Here is a 21,260-nt window from a genome sequence, read left to right on the forward strand (position 1 = left end):
TAACGATACCTTTTTATATGTCGCCATTTTAAAAAAAATTTCAAATTAAGTATATTTATATTAAATATTGTAATTTTATACTAGTATAGCATTTTTTAATCTTGTTATATAAATTTCTAGTTTCACCGCTAGGCACTAACTAACAATACTTTTTTATATGTCGCCAATTTTATTTTATTTTAATTCAAATTATGTATGTTTATATAAAAAAAGTAGCATCTATTATGACAAAAGAATAAAAATCATTTGACATTTACTGATCTATTATGTGCTGTATCTGTTTGGTTATTGTCGATACATGGAAAAATAGAAAGATAATGAAAAATGTGGGGACTGTTTGGGGTCTATACAAAGTCTTTAAGTCAGTCAAAAGCCGCACTCGCTTCTCCTCGGACAGTTGCTCAGTTTCCATTGTTCACAAGCCTTCTCTAATTAATTTGCTAAAATTAGCTGTTTTCTCATTATTCAGTGTTGACTCATATCTGCATCTGTATATTTTTTTGCCATGACATTGTACGGACAAACCATTTTTCTGGGATTGTTGTTCTTTCTTGAAATGCAGTTTCTTTCAACAAGTGCTGCTTCAGGTATACATTTTTGTCTGTTAATTTCTTTCAATTGCATCTTATTTGGGACCTTCCCCTTTTCTTGTTTAACTGTGTTGTGCACTTTTTTGGGGCTAAATTTTGAGTTCCATTCACTCTAGAGCTTGGTAAAAGGAAAAAAGTTGGCATTTTTAGTGTAATTTGGGGTTATTTGTGAGTGTTTGATGAGGAAGTTATAGTGAGCTTGAAGCTGCTATCATTTTCTTGAATTTTGTGGGTGTTTGTATTTTACAAGATTTTGTTTTGTTTGAGGTTTATGAGAATTTAAGGAGGAAGTGGAAGAAGAAAGGTAGTTGAAATATTGTGGGAAATGTGATTAATGTGACTGCATGTTTCTTAAGACCTGCCAATTTTTGGAGATACTGTGCTTTTTAGTTTGTTGGAAATGAGAATGGAAACTAGCAAATGTCAGTGGTGAAGCTCATTCTAATACAATTTGTGTTTGCTTGTAAGTCTGTTAAATTCAAATTCAATAAGATGCAGATGGCTCAGCAATGCTTAGTTCAGTTTTAGTGCTAATTAGTATGTATTGCTTCATTTAATAATTGTGTTAATGCACATTTTATTGATGTTTTCTTTTAGAGTTTAAGTTCGATGAGAAGAATTTTACATTATCACTGCAATTGAACCTATTACAGTAAGTTATGAATCTATTTTCAAGGTTACCAAATCATAATATGAAAAGTTACAAATTGTTGTAATGCTCCCAGCACAGAATTTTGTGCTGGTGAATATACTGCTACCATTATCAAAAAAGGTTACCAATTGTTGTAAGTCAACTTGACCCGATGATGAGAAAATTCTTAACAGCGTAAGTACATAGAACATAAGCTCCTTTCAATAAATACACTAGCCTTATTCCTTCTATACACCTAGCTGGGCTCTACAGAATCTGGAAAGTATTGTCTTCACTCTTCACCAACCCTTAAACTTGTCATGCCTCATCATCTCTAGTTTAGTGGCATATGAAGTATGGAATTCTAAAGATGTTGCATGTGCCTATGGTGTTTGCTTCAATGGTTTTCTCATTCTCGGAGTAATATACTCATGATTACATACTTCAAAATCTACTGCTTGATCCAAAATGAAGAATTTATTGTCTTTTAAGATGATTTTTTTAATTTTATTTACACAAGAAGTATTGTAAAGGTGATTATTTTTGAGAAAGTACTGTAATTTTTATTTTTTTTGATAAAGAAACAGTGATGAAATATCCCTGCATGGGAAATTGCAAAATAGGTAAATAACAAATATCATGGTATTTGAAGAAGGGGAATGTTAATTCACGGAGAGTACAGTTGAACTATGACGTGTCCAATCTGGAGTCTAATGGTTCAAGTTTGCATATGTAGTCTCGGCGTACAAGGCCAATGTCCGTATAACTGTCTGCTAACTCTTAAATTGGAGATTCTTGCTTTCCACAAGCTGATATCATATAGGTCCTGCTAACATGTTGCATCTAACCAGTTTTCAAATTCTTTTTATCTGTATATTACTGCTAATACCATTACTGTTGTTAACTATTAGACATTAGTTGGCCGTCTTATTTGAACTCAACCTTAGTTAGTGAAGTAATCCTGAAACATCTCTCAATGAATTGAATCTGAACAATGTCTATCTACATTTTCTTCTCCAGATGCAGTTTGCCCCTTAACCATGACGGGGTCCAACTATACTCTGACTGCCTCAATCTGCTCCACCAAAGAAGAAAGAGGAAAGTGTTGCCGCTACATTAATGCCTTGGTTGCAATTTCTGTTGCTCGATATACAAATGCAACAAGCAACCTCGGGGTTAATGCTGAGTCATCAGAAATTTGCCTAAATAAAATAGCAGATATTCTCCAATTCCATGGAGTCACCAGAAACGCAACAGTGTTCTGTGGTTTTGGGACAAAAATTCCTGTCAACTATGATTGCCAAGGTCGAACAACTGTCACTCAGATGCTTCAATCTCCACAATTTTCAAGTGTTACTAAACACTGCCAAGTCCCCCTCTCGGTGGAAAGTAAATGTAGAAAATGCCTCAATACCGGCATCTTGTATCTCCGCAATCTAGTTGGTACAGCTAATAATACGACATTTAGTACTTGTAGAGATGCAACATTTGCTACTCTTGCAAGCCAAGTTGACAATGCATCAGCTATTGATATGGCTCGCTGCTTCTTTGGGGTTAAAGGCCTAATTATACCTCCAGGTACGCATTAATAGGGAGGTGGTGGCATTCATTACCACTGAAGTCTAGATAAAACAGTTACAGTAATTATACCATATGAAAGGTTCTGACTTCCATTGTACGTCTACCACTTTCAGGACCATCCCCGTCACAACTTTCACCAGAGGTCTCTCCAAGCCCTCCCGTTGCTGCCAGCCCTTCTCAACTTTCCTTGACTACACCCGTTAAGGAAAATCATCCTTACCACCTTACATTGGTACCAGTTGTTGGCATAATAGTTACAGTCGTGGCTGTCCTGATGCTGTTTATCTTAATTGTTCTGATTTGGAGGAAAAGCAAAGAACTGGAAGATTCTGATGCAACTGATAAGATATCTTCCAAATCCTTCGCACAGCCACCAAAAAGATTCCAGGAAGGTAATTTTGTGGTTCTTTTAGACTAAGGGGTCGTTTGGTTGCAGGTTAGGAAGTAAATTATTCATGTATTAAAATCAACATAACTAGAACCATGTTTGGTAGCATTTTAGTTGCTCTGTAGTATGTACAAAATTCAGCACACTAAGTACGGTATTTGGTTACGAGTTCACAATCCCGCATAACTATTGAGGAAATCTATGTATTGTTTTATGCAGGGTAGAAGATGAAATAACTAATACATGAATAACTAACCTTGGATACTTTACTAATCCCTGCATAGCTAGTACCTGGGTAACTCTAACCAGCAAACAAACGACCCCTAATTGTGTACTTAAAGAAGAGGACACTGCAAGATCTACTAACTTGTCTCTAGGGTTCTTATCATATTATCTTATTGTTATGCAAAATGCACACAGGGACAGCTTCTATATTTAACAAATACAGCTACAAGGAGACAAAGAAAGCAACCAACGACTTTAGCACAACTATTGGACAGGGAGGATTTGGCACTGTATATAAAGCTGAATTTAAGGACGGTTCCGTGGTAGCAGTGAAGAGAATGAACAAGGTTTCTGAGCAGGCTGAGGATGAGTTTTGCAGAGAAATAGAACTGCTTGCTCGACTGCATCATCGTCATCTCGTTGCACTGAGGGGCTTTTGCATTGAAAGGCATGAGAGGTTTGGGAATCATTTTAACGACTTTCTTTGTTTGATTTTCCTTTTTCTACTTCTTTTTTTGTTTCTGTCAAGCTTTCAATGTAAGGTAACATATGTCAATATCTTCTTTCCGATACTAAACATTTATCATGGAGCAGGTTTCTTATGTATGAGTATATGCCGAATGGAAGCTTAAATGATCAGCTTCACGGTAGGCTCTTATTCGCCGAGCCTTATTTACTGATTCTATTATTAATAAAAAAAATTAGCCTTTAGGATTGGCGACTGGTCTGTCATTTAATGTTTAATGTTGACAAACACATAGTGCATGTTTGACTACTGTTTCATCTTAAAGTAGTTGTTGATTTGCTTGATTATTCCTCTAAAAATATGCAAAGATCCAGGTAGAACCCCCCTCAGTTGGCGTACAAGAATTCAAATTGCTATTGATGTGGCAAATGCTCTGGTAGATCTTTTTATCTACTCTATCTAATTGTTATATTCTTATAAGCTGCTTAACGGTTAACATTCAGTGCCTCCATATTTCTTGTTTCCTCCATGTAGGAATATCTTCATTTCTATTGTGATCCTCCACTGTGCCATAGGGACATCAAATCAAGCAATATATTACTGGATGAGAACTTTGTCGCAAAGGTAAATACATTAATTCAAGGGTGAACCTAGTTTCTTTTACTACATGTACAAATCTTAGATCTTTCTACATTAACTCAAACATTTCCTGCTTTATCAGATCTGTTGGAAGGGCAGGTTATTCTTTTAACTCTTGTAAATTGTAATATGATAGGTTGCAGATTTTGGCCTTGCACATGCTTCGAAGGATGGTTCTATTTGCTTTGAACCGGTAAACACAGATATCAAGGGAACTCCAGGTTGGGGAAAATTCTACTTATGAGTAAAATTCAAGCATCGCTCTTTACTTTGATGATGTAGAGGGAACTTTGCTTTGCTATTTAGGTTATATGGATCCCGAGTATGTCATCACCCAAGAGCTTACAGAAAAAAGTGATGTATATAGTTATGGAGTGGTATTACTGGAATTAATCACATCGAGACAGGCAATTCAAGATAACAAAAATTTGATAGAGTGGGCTGAAACATTCCTGATATCGGAATCTAGGATAACTGAGCTCGTAGATCCTAACATTGGAGACTCTTATGACTTCGATCAACTTCAGACCCTTTTAGCAATTGTTAGATGGTGTACACAAAGAGAAGGACGGGCTCGGCCTTCAATCAAGCAGGTCCTTAGGCTTTTGTACGAGTGTGCGGACCCCATGCACAGTGGCTTCGTTGAATCCATGGAGGATGAAGGTTATGATGAAACTGAAGGAAGAGGAAGAACAAGTAGGTCTAGGATGCACAAAGGTGAGGGAATATTTCACAGTGGTGACGGAAGGTGTCTAGCTTCTTCGTCAAGTACGTCGAGGTCTTATTGTAGCAGGAGCTTCCTTATTGAAACCAGTCCTCCCCAGTCTCCACTCTAATGTATGCTATTAGAGACCAATTATTTGACTGTTAAAGTAACTTTTTTGGATAACCGAGAAATCCCCGAGGGCCAGCTGATGCATGGTTCGAAGTTCAGTGGATAATGCTTTTGACTGTTAACTAACTTTCTAGCAGATTTAACTGTAAAGCCATTACATATCAGAGTTTTAAGGTTACTGAGTTCACCATCCTGACATTGATAAGCAGCACGTGCACGCGATCCAGAGGCTGTGATCCATAGGTCCATGAAGTTGGCTTAATTCCATCAAAGGATGACTTTTTCCTTGCAAAGTAGGCAGTGGTTACAACAGAACTATATGACCACCTGCATTACAGAAAGTGGGGGTACAGTGTTTAATTCTATTCTTCCACGAAATTTTTCGGAGAGAGTGACTAACAACTTTAGCTTCTTTTTTTTTTTTTTTTCTTCTTTGGGTTGGTTTGTTGTGTTTAACATTCTTTAGCACTTTCCAGGGCTGTTATTTCTTGCAAGTTATTGGACTATTGGACTGTTAACTTATTGGCTTGTACTCTCTTTACCTGTATGTTTCGAACATAAGTAGAAATTGCTGCTTTCGCAGCTTATCTGGAAATAAAAGGAAGCTTTTGTTTACATGATTCTTAGACACAAGATTTGGGTGCTCAATGAGCCACTTTAAACAGCTGTGTCATTAATTCAACATATACATTAGTGATGATGTGGATAAAATACATTTTGCCAAACATTTCTCAAAGAAAATTTTGGTTTCTTCTTTCATTGTCCTTTCGTGCATCTTTCTTGTGATGTCCATAAGTCAGCAGCATGCCGATACTTGTTGCTAATTTTGATTTCATCATTCATTTTTCTTCCCTGCATCTGTTTTTCTATTCATAAGTTGGCTTCGCGCTCAAGCTTCTAGCTTGTGTATATCGAGTACTGACATTATTAGGCCAAACCCAAAATTTTCAGAGTTATTGCTCTGCCATATATTTATTACAGTATGTAATTGCACATAAGAGTATTGTGTCCTACATTCTAGCTACAGTTAAAAATATCGCATGCCTTCTATGTGGTAATTGTGTTACGGTCACTCCGTCCCCATCCCATTTTTGCAAATCAGTCGACAAAAAGAAACTTGAAGTTTGAAACTACAACTAAAATTACGTTGCAATTCCAACAGGTAATAGGCTAAAAATTTGACACAGAAAAAAAAAATAGATTTAAAGTGAAGCAAACACAATTGCTTAAGTAGAGTTGAAACATCGAGCATTCAGGTTGCTACTTCGAGCCCCAAGAAGGGAGAAACTTTAGGTAACAAACAGTTTACTCCCTCAGTGAGCTTATCCAACGTGAATCCGAGTAAATCGAACCAGTGAGTTTCAACTACTGATTGTTACACCGAAAACAAGTACCATTCAGATAGTGACCTTGATGCGCTTTCAAACCTACTAACCAAACAAATAAACCTTTAGCATCATCCAGTCAAACATGGGTATATAACAAAGTTTCTCAAGCCTTGCCTGAGCAAGGAGGGGTGTGGCATAGGTTATATACATAATAAACTTGCCATGGGAGGAGGGAAGAAGAAACCAAACGAGACCAGTTTAATGTACAAGGAAAATTGACCATATGAAAATTTGCTGACAAATGAACCAGTCCTTCCCATCAATTATATAGCATAATCCACCTACAGAACAAATGTTTCCCACAGAAGCAACCGAATAGCTCCAAGCTTATGTTGACAAAGAGCAACAGAAGCTGTTAAACAATATTCCTTCCAAAACCAGAACAATTGGAAAGAATAATTCTTTCAAAACCCTTTCTATGATGCTTTTGCATGTGGCAAGCATCTGTTACATCGAGCAAAGTGCTCCTAGCCCACGTCTAGCTTAAATACCCAAACTATGTGATTAAACTACAGCCACCATTTTCCGCAGCATGAAACAATCCAAAGGATAAACACAGTTGGAGTTTCATGACAAACTTTACGCCTCAAGGAGCAACATCGAAGTGCATGCAACCATATGACTCAAGTCCTTGACCGACTGTTTAAGTTACTCCATATGACATGATCATATGGACCCTACGACTCTGTATGCTACTGCTGTTGACATCCAACTAGGTCTTGTTATAGTCATGGACGTTGCATATCTCCACCCATTTAGATGTTCACACGACCAAATTCATAGCTATTGCCCAACTTACAGTTACAGCTCATTTTCGGATAACAGTAAACCAAGGCTATCAATCACATTTTGGACCTGTATCCTTTCTCCCCTATTTTCCAATCAGACGTTTACTATCTTTTCCATCACAGGCTTCTGCCGGAGTTTCAATATGGTACACAAACCATAAACAAATTGAAGAATGTGACAAAAATGATCCGACTTTTGCTAGACTGGCCTGCCATAATTGACACCATCATGGGAGCGCTTTTGCATGGAGAACGGCCCTTCTTTAACTTCAACATCCCTCCAATGGCACAAGGCTTAAGCTGGAAATGCCATGACAGATAAGATAACATTGTTAGATATTAACTAAGAAAGCAGTACTAAAAAGTAATCCTAAAAATCTCACATTAGTAATAGATCCGCCAGGTCAGATGTAACTAAGAAAGCAACACTAAAAATAAAACTCAGAATTTCTCATTAATAATAAGAGATGCCGAGACATAAATTTGGCATGCAGCTGTAATTCAGACACACGACCAGCATGCAATGCTTTCTGTTACAGAAGCTTACTTCTCTCCTTAACAGGTGAATACATCCACAATTGTCCTTTGAAGTGCTCAGCAATTAAATGTAACAAATAAAAAATGGAAATATGGATTAATATGCCTCGAAAAAGTTGCTAATTGATTTGTATCTCCGTTCTCATTGACCCCTCAATATATGGAAAATACATGAGAGGAACAGCTTAATCCAACTAGTTAGACCCCATACTAGCAAGAAAACAATGACTCCAGTAAGTGCCAGCATACAGACCAATAAATTAATAAAAAAACTACAAAAACTTTTTGGAGCAAATTAGATACGGTTAAACTTCGTGCCAAGTCAAAACCAGACAAACATTTTGAAACGGAGGGAGTAATAGTAATAAATTTCAGAAAAGCTCTTGAAGTAAAATGAGGACAGAAGCCCAGTCATACTCAACTTGAACCTAACTCGGTTTACTCAAAGGTTTCAAAACAGGACAGCCAGATTGCCTACCTTTGAAAACAGTCTCTTCCCGCCAAAGAGTTTGCAAGAACCATGAGATGAGCTAAAGTGTGTTTTCCCAATGCAAATACACTTATGGAAAACTTTGACTAATTCCATAGACTTGGGTACGAAATGGGGAAGAGATACGTGTCACACTGAATTTAGAAGCAGAATACAGATCCAAGTTACATACGGCAAAAAGAACAATTCATAGAAAAGCAATCTTGCTTCCATCATTGACATGTACCATGATGAGGGGAAAAAGCACCTCCTGCGCAAACTAGCTTGAATAATTTACACATTCTAGCATGTATTTAGATGAAAGCAGCGAGAGATAAATATACACAGAGATCTCCCATTGTTCTGGTGTTACACAGGAACTTCTGACATTATAGAACAAACTAAGTCATGGTGAAGAAGAAATGACAAACATGACTTCAGCTTTTCTTTTGTCATACTGAAGAGAAAACAAAAAAATGACAAAGGACAATGTAGCGACAACAAATACCTCATCATAAGTCCCAAGGAAGTTAAGACAGTAAATAGTCAAGAAATGAAACGACAAACACTTCTAGGCACCAACAGCAACCAGAAACTTCCTCTTGCTAACTGGTTCCTCTTGCACAATCACAACATCTTTCACCTTCGCTAGTAGCTGCTCAAGTTCAGCCACTCCAAAGCTCTCGTAGTCTAATTGCCTCTTGTACCTTTGTTGATATATTGCCTCAAAACAACCAAGAAAAATTCGGCAAGAGTAGCTAACAAGTATCTCTTGAAGTTCATACTTGAAATTTTCAAGGCTTTTTTCAACTATTGGACCCATATCAGATTTCTCACAGCTCCCCCCACGCTCTTTTACGAGTCCTCTTTCATCATCTGAGAACTCATCCGAAGATCCAATCCCAGTCACAATATCGGCATTTCCCTCTTGTGTTCCTTTTCCTTTATTGTCTCTTTTTAAAATAGTTATGGGGGGAGCACTTGGTAAAGCACATGAATTATAGAGGTAGACAAACTTCTTTTGGCCTTTCCCCCCGACAGAAATTGTATCACTCATCTTCTTGAGAAGATTCACGAGCTTAGCTGCACCATATTCTGAAATATAAAGAGGCCTCCCATAAATTTTCAGGTATTCTGCAGGAACTCGTGTAAGAGGCAAGCAGCCACCAGATAATTCAAGCAACTTCACCAGCTGCCCCTTCAAACCATTTATATCCCCAGGCTGCACCCATGTCAATTCACTCTGATCCTGTGAAGATGGACCTCCTTCATTTAAACCAGAAGGAAGACTATGAGTTCGCGTACCCATAGGATAACATGGCATGCAAATTGAAGTGGTATTATATTCGGCCAGAGAATGTGATATCATTGAGAAATCCCTAGCATTATAGTAGCTCTGAGAGAGACCCCTATACACTATTGCTTCATCTTCATGCTGATAATCTGAGTTGTCATTAATCTGGCAACAACCCATTAGAATCCCAGTAATGTCTGAGACACCACCCCTAAAGGCCTTTGCAGGAGGCACAAAACCTTCACCTCGAGCAATACTTGGCCAGTCCCATACAAACCTCCCAGCATTACACAAAGCAGACGAAACACCAACATTTGCAGGAATGACAAGGATCACAGTGTATCCACGTTGACCAAGAATGTGAAGTGCAGGAGAAAAATCAACATCTCCTGATATTAGGATAATGGACGAGGGTGGAGGATTGTCAAGAGCAAAAAGAAACATGTCAACCAATATGGCCTTGTCAGCTGCATCCTTCCTGCCATTAGGGACATCTATAAGTTTAACACCAGTTCTCTGGCAGCCCTCTCTTAATCGCCTGGGGAAAGCATTAAAATCTCCATAGGCAGCAAAAAGCGTAACTGCTCCTTTGATCACAGGATGGACCCGCAGAGCCATTCTGATGTTGCCAGCCACATCTTCAGGGCGTACATCACTTGGAACAGGACAGTTTTCAATGTCCCAAAGAATTGCCACAGGTCCCTGTGAAGAATTTGGGCTTTGCAAGGAGAGAGGTGTTGGTGCTTTCGTGTTTGTGTTTGCCACCAGTGTCCCACTTTGTTCCAAGGGCTCTGATGATAATCCAAAAGATGATGTAGGAAGAAGTGCCATCAGTGTTTCAGCCAAAGATTTGTGTAGTCCCTGGCTACCTGTATATGGCCAATAAAATGAGCGACTAGCAACACGTTAGATGAATCACTAGATACAAAATTCCATCCAACTAGAAGGATTTCCACACACTTCCATTGATACTGACGCAGGACTCAAGAATAATCAATTCACAAGCGTCACCAAACAATGGTTTCTCAGCAATTAAAAGCTTAACAATGGGCTCTTTAGTTATCAGTATAGCTTTTACCGTTATGTCGATTTATTTAAGCATATTTTGTAATGGATTATGGGAGTTGGAACTCACATCAGAATCAGTGATTGGAATGCTGGATTTATATAATCTTGGGCTCTAGTTGGGTCCCAAGTTACTTCAAAAACTAATCTTTTTCAAGAAAGTAAAGTGCAAAGGAAAAAAGACCCATCAAAAAACATGAACACTAAGCAAAAGGCAGCCAGAAAACTGAAGAATTTCCAGAGTAAAATAGAAAATTTCCCTGCAGCAGCAGCAGCAATAACTGATCTGATCAAAAGAGAAAAAAAAAAAAAAAAACAGAAATCCCAACAATCAACTAAACACCAATCCCAAACTATCAATTATATGAATCTCATGCATAAATTCCAACTGGAAGCCCTTGAAAGATAAGTTCAAAAAGGAAATAAGGGTCCCAAGAAATCAAAGGACTGTGTGTTTTTGTACATGTTAAATGAAGGAAGGATCTTAAGAATTCAAATAATGAAACCCTACAAGCAAATATATTAGAGGGAAAGAATACCTGAAGAGGAAGAAAGAATTGATGAGCTGCAAAGTAGAGATGCTGATTCTTCTTCAGTACGAAAACTGTGTTTTGAGTCTTGTTAATTTGTTTGTACGAACTACTAGTAGACTAGAGATATGGGGCAGACATTGGAATTGGAATATGGGTCGGTGCTTGACTGTTACCGCAGTAAACCGACATTCACCGATTTTAAAAGATTAGTATCTGATCCCTTGCTAGAGGTACAATTTTTGTTAGATTAAAATAGCTGATAAGCAAAAATACTTTTAGGTGCTAAAATTAGTTTTGAAAATAGATCACTATATATTTAGATAGAAGTGCTAAAATTAATAATAAGCCGATAGAATAGCATATTCAGTAAAAAGGTAAGCTCTTTTAAACATAATTACTACGTTAGTTAGCTGTGTTTAATACTCCCTCCATTCCAAAATAAGTGTCTCTTTTAACTCATGCACACCCCTTAAAAAATTGCTCATTCTTAGAAAATTAGGAGCATTTTTACTAACTTACCCCTAATTAATGTTTAGAAAAAGAAAACTTATTTAATGATTCTTGATAATAAATAAGGGTAAGTTTGGAAGAATAAAATTAATTTCTTCTTGAAATTCTAAAGTGTCACTTATTTTGGAACAAAATAAAAAGCCTAAAAGGACACTTATTTTGAAATAGAGGGAGTAGTTTGTCTAAAACTTAATTATAATCAGAAAATTAAGGTATTCAAAGCGCTTGCGGTTGTGTAAAGGGAAAAATATAGAAAAGATTCCAAACTAATCTGAAATGACAATATAATTAGTGTAGAAAGCTAAATAATCGTTCGTTTGCCTTCTGTTTTAATTTATTAAAAATATAAAAGGGAAGGATACATACAAACCTCCATCAACAAATAGATAGTTTAACCAAGCATACGGAGTTAAGAGTTACTATTTCCTTTGTTTCATAGTAAACTTTGAATATTTTAACTTTAGAAGTGCATGCTCTTTTCTCACTTTATCATATTCCTAATTAGTAATCGAAAAGTATTTTTACTTTCTATAAAATGTGTTTGTATATAGATGTATCTTAATATATAGTAATATATTTTCTTGTACAATTTAATTTTGTATAGATCTATTAATTTCTTGTTTGGTAAATTTTCCTATTTTTAAGAAGACAAATAAAGTAGAATTGACTAAAGGACAAATAAAGTAACTAAAAGCTCCCATTTCGGATTCTACCTATGGAACAAACTAAATGAATTATTAAGGTAGAATTTCCTTTCTCGGTGTTGTTTTTCTTTTCTTTTCCTTTTACTCATTGCTTCATTGCTTGTTTTAATTTTTTCATCATCCAGTTATTCGCCACTTTATGGGCGTTTTTAAAAGTCTCCACCTAATTTTATGCAAAACCTTAAATAGTCAATTTTTACAACACTCTCTCATCATTTTCTCCTATACTTTTTTCGTTAATGAATTTAAGCGCTCCAATGGAAAAAAAAAAAAAAGGAGAGGACAAGAAAAAAGAATTATATTCATACAAGAGTTCATGTAGCAAAATATATCAAGTATGTGGTAGTCTCATGTCAAAACTTGTACAAAACTTATGACCCCCTGCTTCCTCTCTTCTTCTTGTTTTACCCCTCAACGGAAGTTTGACTCCTTTTGTATATGTGACGGGTGTCCAATGACTTGAAGAGTGAATGAAGGAATCCGCGACTTAAGTAGTACAAAAAATAAAAAGTTGAACCAAACTAGTATAAAAAAAAAAAAAACATTAGTAGTATTCACGCATGAAATTCGTGCGTGAGAGGACCAATCTGCAAAATTGCACTTTGGGCCTTTCACGCACGAATTTTGTGCGTTAATGGTGCGACTTTTTTTTCTTTTTTTTTTTGCGTTACCTTTCCAATCACGTTTTTTTTCATACTTTGAGCAAATATTAGTCATGTTTTAAAATCCCAAAATATCAATATTTTATATAAAACTTAATATCTTTTTTTGCATACAATAATGTCGGCTCATTACATCAAGTCCACCTAAACGTTTGGATCGTCGTTTTAGGGGTTCTAAAGTGTCCCGAAGCAAGTTTTGAAACTTGCAATATTTATAGGGTTTTGATTTAAGTGTTTTATTATATTTGAATGTACAAATTTAAATATTTGATTTAATAATAATTCATCCAATACGAGAGGTCTATACTAATTAAAAAATAATTCATTCCATTTAATTACAATACTAATTCAAAGCAATACAATAATAAATTACAATAACAATACAATCTTCAAGTTCTAGAGGCTCTATTACTTCGAGACGTGCTTGTACTACCACGGCCTTGTTGCCCACACGAACGCTTGTCATGGCCATATTGCTTACATATGGAGCACTTGCGAGAGTAAGTTCTTTCACTAACATCCATTTGATTGGGTCTACGACTCCGTGAGTTAATGCCCAATTTTCTAATGTAATCATTGTTAGCAACCATCGAAAACGGCTCGTTTGGCCAATAAGCTTCATTACCAAGTGGGTGGAATTGGCCGGAATATGCTCTAAGGTAACTGTGGACCTTGTATTCCCCCGCCACATAATTTGTTACCGTTTTTCTCATTCTCTCGAAGCACTTGACAGCATGAGAACACGGCATGTGGTACGTTTGCCACTTACCACAAGTGCATGTTCTTGTTGCCTCATAAACGGTATGCACGTTTCCACCCTTATCGTTGTAATAACCCGTCCTAACTTCATACACATGTTGAATTGGGTCATACTCGGTCATTTGGTGACGCTCACATTTTTTCCTATAATGCTCCATAGTTTTGAAGGGCTTTGACATCCATGTCCCGCCGTCGGCTAATATCGCTCTGGCCTGCCTTGTCCTAACAACAAATCGCTCCACCACCTGCTTGAAAGTCATTCTCACCATTGCAGTGACAGGTAGTCCTCGAGCAGATTTCAGCAAGCCATTGAAAGACTCTGAGCTGTTTGTTGTGAGCATGCCCCATCTTTTTCCTCCATCAGCATGAGCATGAAGCGTCCATTTTTTAACATCGAGCTTCATCAACCAAACGTATGCGGGTTCACTCACTGACCTGATCAGATCCATTTTTGCAGCCCATTTTCGTTGTTGATGCTCCATCGCAGCCCCCCACATCAATTTGTTTAGAGTGCCATTGTGAAACGTTGATTGCAAATTTGCCTTCAAGTGCCTTAAACAATAGCGATGGTAAACAAAGGGAGGCTGCCACCCCAGTAAATTATCCATATTGTGCAATATGCCTTTATGACGATCAGACAGCACGCATATGCCGGTACGATCCTTAATAACATGAATTTTCAAATGGGTCAAAAAGATCCCCCATGTGTCGTTGCTCTCGTTAGCGGCAATTGCGAAAGCAAGAGGAAATATTGACCCGTTGGCATCCATTCCTATTGCAATTAGGAGCTTGATGTCGTAGGCACCATATACATGTGTACCATCTATGGATATCACTGGTCGGCAGTGAGCAAAACCATCAATGCATGGTTTGAATGTCCAAAATACGAAGTTGAAGATTTTACCCTCTATAAGTCGCCACTCTACAACAGTACCATGATTAAAATGTTGTAGAGCTGCCATATACCTTGGCAGCGATCGAAAAGAAGTATGCCAATTTCCAAAGACCATCTCAAAAGCGCGTCTACGCCCGAGAAATCCCTTTCTGTTGCTTATAGTTTTACTATATACGGCTTGAACGTTTCGAATACAATCTTTGATGGGGAACCTGCACAAGTTTAAACAAACAACATTTAGTAATGATCTTTCAATTGATATAAGACATATAATGTACTAGGTAGGATAAGTTACCCTGGCGTTTCGGCAATGTCTTTAAGTAACACTTGAGAAATCATGTTTGTATCTAAATTATAATGATCTGCTCGATTTTCTTCCATATCACAAGTGTGTCTTTCGCGAATTTTTTTGATAGCCCACATACCATCAGGCTTAACAATTCCCCGAAGCAACCACTCACAGCCTTGATACCGTCGTTTACAAACTAGCCTCCATATCTTTGAGGTTGACAGATGAACCTTAAACTCCCTCATGTCCTTAAAACAATAAATTTTGACAGCCCGTTGCAAAGCTTTTTTGGATGCGAACAACATTCCCTTTGCAAGGTAGCATCGATCTTTGTTGAGATCCTTAGGTTCAATCCAGGTTTTTAAGTGACTATCATAATCTTCTCTTTTGAAGACAAATGCATCATCACGACCCTGCAGGCTATCAAGATAAGGGATATTGTTAGAATGCCACTGAATTGGGCTTTCAGAAGTTGGGTTTTCAGCCATCGATGGTGGTATGTGGTGGTGTATTGGTTCTTGTTGGTTTTGGCTTTGAGGAATATTGTTGGTCATACCAACTTGAACATCGTCATCGTCTTCATCATCGGTTACCTCTGCATTATTAGTTATTTCATCGTCATCACTTGATGATGACTCATAATAATTAGGAAAATCTTCATTATTAAGTGCATTCATCCTCCTACATGAAAAGTAACATATTTTAAATACCAACATCATACATATATATAGATAAATTAATATCAAGGTGATGAACTTACTGTTGTTCATAAGCACTATCATGGTGTGGAGAATGATCAACTCCACCGAACTAAGAGGATTGACCAACATCCATATTTGGTACCACTGGTGAGTTTTGAGAATAGTTCCTATAAAGATTTGAAAACTGGTTATTTACCAATTCATACAACAAACACATGCTACTACACGTAATAATAATATAAAAAATTCATATTTACCAATTTTCATTGTAAGCTTGATTAAATTGCTGGCTTAGATTTTCCAGCGGCACTTGACCACTCAAAATGTCTCCATAAGAATTAAAGTCCCCATATCATGAATAGGCTGGACTTGAGGGATTTCTTCTCGAGGTATCTTTTCAACATACATCTCAAGAACATTAATGAATACTAAATCACGATATTCTTCCGGCGATCCCAAATAATCACTCAAAGATTCATCATCGTTGATATTGTGCATGCCATAACGTACTACACCGTTTGATATTGTTTGTGGATATCTGCCAGTTATTGAGATTCCAAACTCTATGGGTGTAGTTTTCATTCTTTCGTGCATGTACATGACTAGTGTTTCATAATCTAAAGTTGTTGGAAATTTAACATGGGCTTTTGGTTTGGTACTATAACGAATAGAGTAATTGTCCTCGACGATATCTCCATCCCAAAATAGTGAAACCTTAACAGTTGAAGCATTTTGAGACATTTTTTTAATGAAGTTTGATTTTTTTTTTTTTATGACTTGTAAGACTTAGACTTATGCAATTGATGAGTTTTTCACTCGTCAAGCCTTCAAGTTAAATAGATTCCTGAAATCGTCATGTGTGGTGTGTTGTCAAATCAATACTTATAGTGCGCATTAAAATGGTGCGCAATACAAAACGGTCAAATATTGCAGCAACGTATTATCAAATCAAGCATTTATGTGTCATAGATTCCTGAAATGTTGTCAAATCAATACTTATAGTGCGCATTAAAATGGTGTGCAATACAAAACGGTCAAATATTGCAGTAACGTATTGTCAAATCAAGCCTTTATGTGTCATAGATTCCTGAAATGTTGTCAAATCAATACTTATAGTGCGCATTAATATAGTCAATTAAAAAAAAAATTATCAGTCATCGTTTTTAAAAAAATATATTTTGTGTATAATTACACACACTTAAATATATTACCTGAAGAAGCGAGCAAAATGCAGGGACCTCTACCCTCGTGCCCATAGAACATCGGCAGAATCCTCGATACATGTAGCCCAGCACAGCAGCGCCCCAACTATAACATCCTATCTCGGCGAGATCGTCGATATACCGAAGATACCTCAAGCTCATATGCGAACCCGAAGTGTTCGGGAATAGGATGGCCCCGAATATGATTAGTAGGTATAGACGCGCACGTCGATCAACATCAGCCTGAGGTGTGTCCTCTCCAATCGGATGCTGCATGTCTGTGAGGCGCAAGTGAGCGTAAAGGGCCGACAACAAAAGCCGACTCTGGCCGGAAATATGACCATCCAGAGCCGCGAAACCGGTGAGCCTAATCAACTCACCCCGGTAAGGCGGCAGCACAGGAGGCTCCTCAATATACAATGGGCGTCCATCAACCTGTATCCCATAAATGACCTCCACATCCTGAAGCGTAATGGTAGCCTCACCGGTGCGGAGATGAAATGTGTACGTCTCCGGTCGCCACCTCTCAATCAATGTCGTCACTAGCGACCTATCGTGCTGTACCCGACCAACTTCGACGCACTGGTAGATACCGCCCCGACGTAGTATATCCAGGACACGAGGATGTGGGGGGCGAGCAGCTAAGATCTCCCATGCTGAGTCCCCTAACCGGGTACGGACCTGAGACTCAGGCTGCAGGTTGGATGTCCATATATGTTGCGACCTATGCTCGGGCTGAAGATACAGTAACTCTCGGTCGAAGGGCCCCGAATCAAGAGGGTGGTGATCCATCTATTTTACGCATTTTAAATAAATCATTAACAAGTAGTATTAGTATTAGATATGTAATCTTTTATCGAATATTTTATTAAAGATTGTGGTGACCCATCTGTTTTACGTATTTTAAATAAATCATTAACAAGTAATATTAGTTATGTAATCTTTTATATAAAATTATATTAAGGGTTTTCAATCCTAAGCTACGGGTTAAGAATCCTAAACTAAGGGTTTTCATTCCTAAAATATAAAGATAAGTCAAATAGTTAACAATTAGTTAGCATACAATTAGTATAAATAATTAATAAATAAACAAATAACTAACTAATCAAATAATTAACAAGTTATTATCATATATTTAATAAATAAACAATTAAGTAACTAATCAAAAAATTAATAAATTATTATCGTATATTTAACAAATAAACAATTAATTAACTAATGAAACAATTAAGAAATTATTAACAAATAAACAATTGTCTTAACAAAAACAAAATAAATAATTAGCCAGTCTAACAATTGAAATAGCTAGTCTAACAATTAATAAATACTTAAGTCGCTAATCCAACAATTAACAAATACTAAATAAACAAGCAATAAATAATTAACTAATTAACAATAGATAAACAAATAATAAAAAATGGGCAGTCCCAACAGTGCACGGACTGCCCAAAAACGCAAAAGAAAAAAAAGCAAAACGAGTAATCCACCACAGTTATACAATGATCATGCTTAGGGTAATGATATATTTAACAATGTAATAGAAAATTCGTAGTGAAATACCTAGATTGAATTTTTTTTTGAGTTTTTGAAATGTGTTATACGCCGCTCTATTCCGAAATCCAACCTTAGAAACTTGTTCCTACACTTCAATATACCAAGAATATTGAGTTTTGGATTGAAAAATAACACGAAATTACCGTTTTAAGGGGGGTGGGACCACTGGAACGGGCATTAATGGCGGTGGGGAAGGGAGCAAGTCGGGTCAGGTGGGGAAGATGGGGTCAATATATGATGACCCCATTCACGCACAAAATTCGTGCGTGAAAGGCCAAAACTATGTTTTTGCAGTTTGGTCCTTTCACGCACGAATTTCGTGCGTGAATACTACTTATATTTTTTTTTTTTTGTACTAGTTTGGTTCAACTTTTTATTTTTTGTGCTATTTAAGTCGCGGATTCTGAATGAAGAGTTATATTCATATAATATACAGTATATGATATAGTATTGATCCAATAGAAGCGCAAGATAGTAAAAGTGTTGATGCCTTCAATTGAAATTAGAAAATGGCCTTGTCTCGTTAATGCCTTGGTCTGCTGCTTTCCCTCATTTCTTCTCTGCGTGTAAACTATTTTTGGTAATCCACACTACACGTTGTTGGGCGGCCGTGGAAGAGTGAGATGGTGTGTGTGCAGAGGCGGACCCACATGGAAGGGTGGGAGTCCACGTGCACTCTCACCCTTCGGAAAAAAATATGTGTATATATGTTTATATACCTTGAGAAGTTAGTATATATTTAATTGTGCACTCTAATAAACGAAAGTGTCTTTGGGGCACGTTGGTCGCAACTGTTGTTTTCTTTACATGTCATCCCGGATCGAACCCAAATGTCACTTTTAATTATTTTTTGAGCCTATTTTTAGGAAAACAATAAGCATTAAATGAGCTCGTCTTGATTCGAACCTGCACTGTCACCACATTTTGCACGTCCTTAGCCACTGAGCTATCTCTTTCATTTGCTTCACTGTATTAAATTTTATGTATTACACATATTTGACTTATATACTTGTATTGTCGCCACTGCTACGCTATCAGTTATTAGTCCGACACGGTATTATCCGTCAGTCATCATTAAAAAATTTGTTGGCGTTTATGTTAAGATAATGGTGCCCCTGCCGTCTTAAAATCCTGGGTCCGCCTCTGTGTGTGTGTTTATATGGTATGTTCAAAATGTAAATCTGAACAATCCTTTCAACCTCTATAATTAAGTGATGCATAACAAATTGTAACTGAAAGAATATGAGAAAACTGATATTTGCATAACGTGTTTCTGAAGAGATAAAAGAAATTTACTCTGGAAGGTGAAATGGTGTGAAGCATCAACAATTTTGTAATTAATTAATTAAAATTTATTTATTGTAGGGGTAAATGGTAATCTAACTTTGAATGTATGCACTTCCTATTTTTAGTATTATATGATGATATGATCTATTCACACCTAGTATTAGAAGCCGTTTGGACATGATTTGAAATCATAATGATTTGAAGTTGAAGTTTTATTTCGACATGCAATTTGAATTTCTTAAGGTGTATTTTCTTTTAGAGACATAAAAACTCCGCAAGTTGTGAAAATCATGAAAACTTTCCTAATTCTTATACAATCTTACCAAATAAGCAAGTCATAGTTCATAACAAAATTAATTAGCAACTAGAAGGCCTTTCTAAAAAATATAACATCAATTGATCAAACTTTAGTTCAATAAAATGGAAAATTGAACATGAGTTGTAGTGTAACTATTCTTTAATTTAATCCTCCTACATGGTTGGTAAGAGTAAATTGTTTTAAATATACTACCAACTTGTAGATCTTTTAATATTTGATATAAATGGTTGGTAAACATGATTAGTAAATATATCTACCAACTTATGGATCTAGTTTTATAAAATATAAACTTATGGGTTAACTTTTACATTTTAAAAAATTTAAATCATGATTTGAAATCCCAAATCATGACTTTTTGGATGATTTGGAATTCCATCTCATGAGATGAAATTTCATGTCCAAACGCTGATGTTATCTCAAATTACATGTTGAAACACCTACTTAGTCTTTTTACATTATTTGATATTGCTTAATCATAATTAATTACAATAGCTTATACTATCACACCAATTTTAGACGTGATCATAAGAAAGGATTCTAGTTTGAGATAAGCACCGGGTGGATGGTCAGTTCGAAAGAATTGTTTCCAAGATCTAGAGCAAACCCTTAACTGTAACTAAGTAATAAAATAAGGTAAGAGTAAGTATGAATTAATTATGATTAAGAAATAAACTTTCCGTAAAAGACACATGTCATGTATTGTTTAAATAGGTTTATACCCTAAGTTCGAGTAAGTATTTTCTGGTTTAGTGCCACTCTTTTCTATGATATGAGACTAGATGGCCTACGTGCTGCGCACGGGCCCAACACTTCGAATTATAGTGTATATATGTATATGTAGTTGTATTTAGATAATGATAATATATATATATATATATATATACTATTTTCAAAATACGATTAATATAACATTGTAGTTTGTGCTCCGTATCCAGAACTTTATTTTATT

The 21,260-nt window shown here is 36.5% G+C and overlaps 2 protein-coding genes across 4 annotated transcripts; one reads left to right on the forward strand and one right to left on the reverse strand.

Annotated features, from left to right (window-relative positions):
- The first annotated feature begins 312 nt into the window (after nucleotides 1-312).
- On the forward strand, nucleotides 313-5,970 carry LOC132599032 (probable receptor-like protein kinase At1g49730). 2 transcript variants are annotated; one of them, XM_060312237.1, is made up of 9 exons: nucleotides 313-587; nucleotides 2,242-2,799; nucleotides 2,916-3,194; nucleotides 3,611-3,872; nucleotides 4,010-4,062; nucleotides 4,256-4,317; nucleotides 4,416-4,505; nucleotides 4,657-4,741; nucleotides 4,827-5,970. In XM_060312237.1, the coding sequence occupies exons 1-9, from the start codon at nucleotides 506-508 to the stop codon at nucleotides 5,354-5,356; spliced, it is 2,001 nt and encodes a 666-aa protein (XP_060168220.1). In that variant the 5' UTR covers nucleotides 313-505; the 3' UTR covers nucleotides 5,357-5,970. The 2 variants fall into 2 exon arrangements, with proteins under 2 accessions (XP_060168220.1, XP_060168219.1); XM_060312236.1 differs by having other exon boundaries at nucleotides 314-587; nucleotides 4,250-4,317.
- An 813-nt stretch (nucleotides 5,971-6,783) lies between these two features.
- LOC132599033 (uncharacterized) lies at nucleotides 6,784-11,622 on the reverse strand. Of its 2 annotated transcripts, none has more exons than XM_060312239.1 (3): nucleotides 11,436-11,622; nucleotides 9,046-10,726; nucleotides 6,784-7,831 (listed from the first exon to the last, which is right to left on the reverse strand). In XM_060312239.1, exon 2 carries the CDS (start codon nucleotides 10,660-10,662, stop codon nucleotides 9,109-9,111), a length of 1,554 nt encoding a protein of 517 aa, XP_060168222.1. In that variant the 5' UTR covers nucleotides 10,663-10,726; nucleotides 11,436-11,622; the 3' UTR covers nucleotides 6,784-7,831; nucleotides 9,046-9,108. The 2 variants fall into 2 exon arrangements, with proteins under 2 accessions (XP_060168222.1, XP_060168221.1); XM_060312238.1 differs by having other exon boundaries at nucleotides 9,046-10,700; nucleotides 11,436-11,621.
- Between the last annotated feature and the right edge of the window lie 9,638 nt (nucleotides 11,623-21,260).

The sequence above is a fragment of the Lycium barbarum genome, chromosome 6, assembly GCF_019175385.1.
Source record: "Lycium barbarum isolate Lr01 chromosome 6, ASM1917538v2, whole genome shotgun sequence".
Classification (NCBI taxonomy): domain Eukaryota; kingdom Viridiplantae; phylum Streptophyta; class Magnoliopsida; order Solanales; family Solanaceae; genus Lycium; species Lycium barbarum.

Excerpts from the sequence above, each read along its gene's own strand:
- LOC132599032 (XM_060312236.1), top strand. The coding sequence starts at position 506 with ATGACATTGTACGGACAAACCATTTTTCTGGGATTGTTGTTCTTTCTT. Across the intron at positions 4,318-4,415 it reads TTGATGTGGCAAATGCTCTG|GAATATCTTCATTTCTATTG; the intron begins GTAGATCTTTTT and ends TCCTCCATGTAG. Across the intron at positions 4,742-4,826 it reads AGATATCAAGGGAACTCCAG|GTTATATGGATCCCGAGTAT; the intron begins GTTGGGGAAAAT and ends TTTGCTATTTAG.
- LOC132599033 (XM_060312239.1), bottom strand. The coding sequence starts at position 10,662 with ATGGCACTTCTTCCTACATCATCTTTTGGATTATCATCAGAGCCCTTG.